Source organism: Meleagris gallopavo, chromosome 24, assembly GCF_000146605.3.
Source record: "Meleagris gallopavo isolate NT-WF06-2002-E0010 breed Aviagen turkey brand Nicholas breeding stock chromosome 24, Turkey_5.1, whole genome shotgun sequence".
NCBI classification, from domain to species: Eukaryota; Metazoa; Chordata; class Aves; order Galliformes; family Phasianidae; genus Meleagris; species Meleagris gallopavo.
The window spans coordinates 2,380,058-2,384,523 of NC_015034.2; the positions used below are offsets into that span (position 1 = coordinate 2,380,058).

Below are 4,466 nucleotides of genomic sequence, written 5' to 3' on the forward strand. Positions count from 1 at the left end.
GTGGGCACAGTGGGTCTGCAGGCGGAGCAAGGTCTCATTCTGCCGCTCCCCAGATAATCACAAAGGAGATCGAAGCCAATGAGTGGAAGAAGAAGTACGAGGAGAGTCGTCAGGAGGTCCTGGAGATGAGGTGGGACCCCCGCCCGGTGGGATGCTGTGCTCATGTTTCCCCCCGGTGGGCTGTGGGGCCGTGATGAGATGATGACACAATTCCCCTTCGTTGGGATGGGACACATTGCAAGGCATGTCTGCTTTGTGCCTGTGCTGTGTTGAGCCTGCTGTTTGTTTGTTGTGGGGATGAAATCCCATTAGCTGCGGCTGGAGGGGGGTCTGGGAGCAGCAGCGGGGGGTGCCCAGGCTGTTACAGCACTGGGGTCCAGGGCTGTGTGCTGGAGCAGAGCTGTGGGCATGTGCCTGCAGAAACTGCTGCTTCCTACCTGCTTTTCTTCTCGTTTTGTTGCAGGAAAATTGTGGCTGAGTACGAGAAAACCATTGCCCAGATGATAGGTGAGGTCCCAGTGCTGCGGGGCAGGGCGGTGCTGTCTGTGCTGTCACTGCATCCTTGTTTGTTCCCCTCGCAGAGGATGAGCAGAGGACAAATATGACCTCCCAAAAGAACCTGCAGCAGCTCACCATGGAGAAGGAGCAGGCGTTGGCAGATCTCAACTCTGTGGAGAGGTCCCTGTCGGATCTGTTCAGGAGATACGAAAACCTGAAGGGTGTCCTGGAAGGCTTTAAGAAGGTCCTGATCCCAGTGTCCTCCCCATCCCTGTGGCTGTGGGGTGCATTGCCCCCACCCTGTCCTGTGCAGATCTGTCACGGTATCAGAGCAGCACGTTGTGCTCGGTCCCAGTGCAGATGGGTGTATTTTGTTTTCCAGAACGAAGAAGCCCTGAAGAAGTGTGCTCAGGATTATTTAAACCGTGTCAAGCAAGAGGAGCAGCGATACCAGGCCCTGAAGGTCCACGCGGAGGAGAAGTTGGACAAGTAAGAGCTGTGAGGTGCAGGAGGATGGGCAGCAGATGCCTGGCCCTGAGTAATGAGCCATGAGTAATGAGTCACCTCTGTACAGCAGTAGGAAAACCACCTCTGATGCATGGCATTCTGTGATTCTGTGAGGTCCCTTCCAACCCTGGCCATTCTGTGATGCTGCAGAGCTCCCACCCCATAACTGTGGTCCCATTTCTCCCCATGCAGAGCCAACGAGGAGATCGCCCAGGTGCGCACCAAGGCCAAAGCAGAGAGCGCAGCGCTGCACGCGGGGCTGCGAAAGGAGCAGATGAAGGTGGAGTCCCTGGAGAGAGCCCTGCAGCAGAAGGTAACGTGCCCATGTTCAGCACACCGGGGATGCTCTGCGCTTCCACTTCGGTGCCCTGCTGATGCTGGAGCTGTCTTCTGAGTTTTAGGGCTGGAAAGTGCCCAAAGGGTCAGGGGAATGGGATCACTGGGGAATGAGGAGGGATGCACCACGGGTCTGCTTCCCTTCCAGAACCAGGAGATTGAGGAGCTGACCAAGATCTGCGACGAGCTGATTGCAAAGCTGGGCAGGGCAGACTGAGCTCACCGCCCCAGCGCTCCGCACCCGGCTGCTTTTCTCCTACCTTCGAGCACTTTGCCTTATTATTACCCCGGAGCGACCCTGCAGAAAGCACAGCGTGGCTGCTGCACCCCCAGGTGTGAGGGCAGCCATCCCCACGTGCTGTCACTGTCCTCACGTGCTGCACGGCACAGCCCCAAGGCACACGTGGTGCGTTGTTCAGAGCGCTGGGGAAGGGGCTCTGCTTGGAGCTCCTTTCCCCACTCAGCACGGCGAGGCACAGAGCAGCAGTCACTCTCTGGGTCTTGCACTGCTGTCACCAGTCCCCCTGCAGCACTGCATGATAAGGGAAGCAAACAAAGCCGGCCTTTATAGGGAAAGGCAGATCCAGGCAGCATTTCCCTCAGGCTGCCTGCTGCTTTTTGGAGGTGGTTACCTCTTGGTGAGCCCAGGAGAAGTGCTGAGGCTGAGGCTCCTTCCCTCACAACGCACAGACAGCCCTGAGGTGTCAGATAAGGGAAATAAATGCTGTTGGACTGTTTCCTACCTAGCCTAGCTAAAACCTTAGCAAACCTTTTTGCTGCTACCTTTTTGTAAAAGAATTGAGCTGTTCTCCTATTTTCTAACCCCCGTGTTTCCGCATGCAGTGCAGACATCTGTTAAAGCAGAGCCATACACCGGAGATATATTTTATTAGTTATGTATAAAAAGGATTTATTACACAGGCACAAAGCCCTGGCATGTGCAGGGTCCCCACCCACTCCCACTGACCCAACAAAGGGGCTGATGGCTGATTCTGTGCACCTGCAGTGTTGTGTTGAACGTTCACCTCTTTGCACAGCTGACAGAAAGGAAAAATCCTTTTTTTTCCCCCTCTTTTCTTTCCACTGCTGGGGAGTCACAGTGCCAACCACATCCCGCTGCAGCACGGCTCCTTTCACCAGCACCGGGGTGCCTGCAGCCTGGCACCACTCTCTTCTCCTGTTCTCCCACATGTTGTGCTCTATAGCAGCTCTCCCAGCCCCGAGGTGGCTGCAGTGCTGCAGGGTGGTTGTGGCAGCCAGGAGTGATGCCAGCACAGCCAGCTCAAATCCTCGTGACGCACGCATTGCTCAGCACCTCCCCAAAACCACGCAGAGCACACTGAGTGCTGAGCTCTTCCCGCAGCGCACAGAGCTGTGTGGGAGGCAGAGCTGTCCCTGCAGCAGTGATGTGATGTGGCAGCATCCTCACATCGCTCTGCTCCCGCTGTCCCGTGGCCACACTGCTGCTGCCTCCACCATCCGCGTGCTGTTGCGTTTCTGTGCCTCTCAGCATGCACGTACAATCTGGGCAAAGATTCCTAAGGAATGATTTATTAACTATAATATGGTTATAGTTGCATATATATAAATATATACATACCGGCCGTAGTTATCTATAACAGAAGGCGTATTTTAAGCTCACTGCTGCATCCCCTGTGCTGCTCCCTGAGAAACCAACGCTGCGGCACAGCTGTGGTCACCTTTCCTGCAGCAGCAGTGATGTGCTGTGATGCTGTGATGTCCCTTTCAGCAGCAGAGTGCCCACGAGCGCAGTGTTGCTGTGTGTAGATCTTTTGTCTGCAGTGAAGTGCCAGTGAGTGCCCACCCCGACTGCTCTCCGCTTCCACTGCATCCCTCCATCCTCCCCCCCTTTGTGCTGACTACTACCAGGATCGCTTTGTACACCATACATCACTGCCATCAGCATCGATTTTGTACGTACAGTTATTTCCCTTTTATATGTCAGGTAAATATTTGTAAGAGTTATACTCACACAAAGGAGATTATGATGATGATTACTAATATATTTTTTTTTCCATATTTCATTGCCTGAGTAAAAATGGTGTTTATCACTCTTGAAAGGTTTCGTGCTGTTTGTAAGGCTGGTGAGGGTCTTGGGAGGATTTATCTCCTGGGAAAGGCCTGATTCTGCCTCGTGTGTGTGGATGGGGTTGGGGTTGGGGCTGGGTTAGGGTTAGAGGAGCAGAGTGCAGCCCTGGGGATCGATTGGGGCTGGGTTATGGGTTAGAGGAGCAGAGTGCAGCCTTAGGGATGGATTGGGACTGGGTTAAGGATAGAGGAGCTGAATGCTGCCCTAGGGATGGATTGGGGCTGGGTTATGGGTGGAGGAGCAGAGTGCTGCCTTACGGATGGATTGGGACTGGGTTAAGGATAGAGGAGCAGAGTGCAGCCTTAGGGATGGATTGGGGCTGGGTTATGGGTAGAGGAGCAGAATGCAGCCCTGGGGATGGCTTGGGGCTGGGTTATGGGTAGAGGAGCAGAGTGCAGCCTTAGGGATGGATTGGGGCTGGGTTAAGGATAGAGGAGCTGAGTGCAGCCCTGGGGATGGCTTGGGGCTGCGCTGTGCCCATTGCTGCCCCTGGGCAGCCCCTGCCCTTGGTGCTGCGTCCCCTCCCAGCTCAGGTGGCATTAGGACGGGCTGTTAAGTGCGTTATCCTCAGCCCACAGATCCAATCGCCCAAGCAGATTACCCTAAGACCTCGGGACAAAAGAAAGGCTATGTGCCCCGAGCGCGCACTGCTGACAATGTTGCCCCTGAAGACCCTCCTGGCTCTGACCATCGTCACCTCCCTGGCGCGGGATGGTAAGTGACTGCGGCTGCCGTCCCTGCAGGAGATCGTGAGGGGTTTGGGGAACAGTGGAACAATCCCTGCCCCGTTGCAGGACCGAGGAGCACTGGGTGCGCGGTGCCATCAGGCTGAAGTGCGGGGGGAAGCCGGGGCAGCACTCAGCTCGCTCCGATGTTGGGATCTTCGCACCGAGGGGATGATGAAATAAATGCAGCCGCGGTTGTAGGGCAGAGAAGCGAGCGGTGCCGCTGCGCACTCCGTGCTCGGTGTGGGTCCGTTCCCCTCACTCGTGGTTTTTTTTTTTCCTTTCCACGA

The 4,466-nt window shown here is 55.5% G+C and overlaps 1 protein-coding gene across 1 annotated transcript in view; it reads left to right on the forward strand.

Annotated features, from left to right (window-relative positions):
* TACC1 (transforming acidic coiled-coil containing protein 1) overlaps nt 1-3,422 on the forward strand; it is an 18,299-nt gene extending 14,877 nt beyond the window's left edge. Inside the window, exons 7-12 of the mRNA XM_019622590.2 lie at nt 8-130; nt 464-507; nt 582-742; nt 881-987; nt 1,198-1,318; nt 1,490-3,422. Of these exons, the coding sequence (XP_019478135.1) occupies nt 8-130; nt 464-507; nt 582-742; nt 881-987; nt 1,198-1,318; nt 1,490-1,558 (625 nt within the window). The 3' untranslated portion in view covers nt 1,559-3,422. The remainder of the gene's footprint in view (nt 1-7; nt 131-463; nt 508-581; nt 743-880; nt 988-1,197; nt 1,319-1,489) is intronic.
* Nucleotides 3,423-4,466: the final 1,044 nt, after the last annotated feature.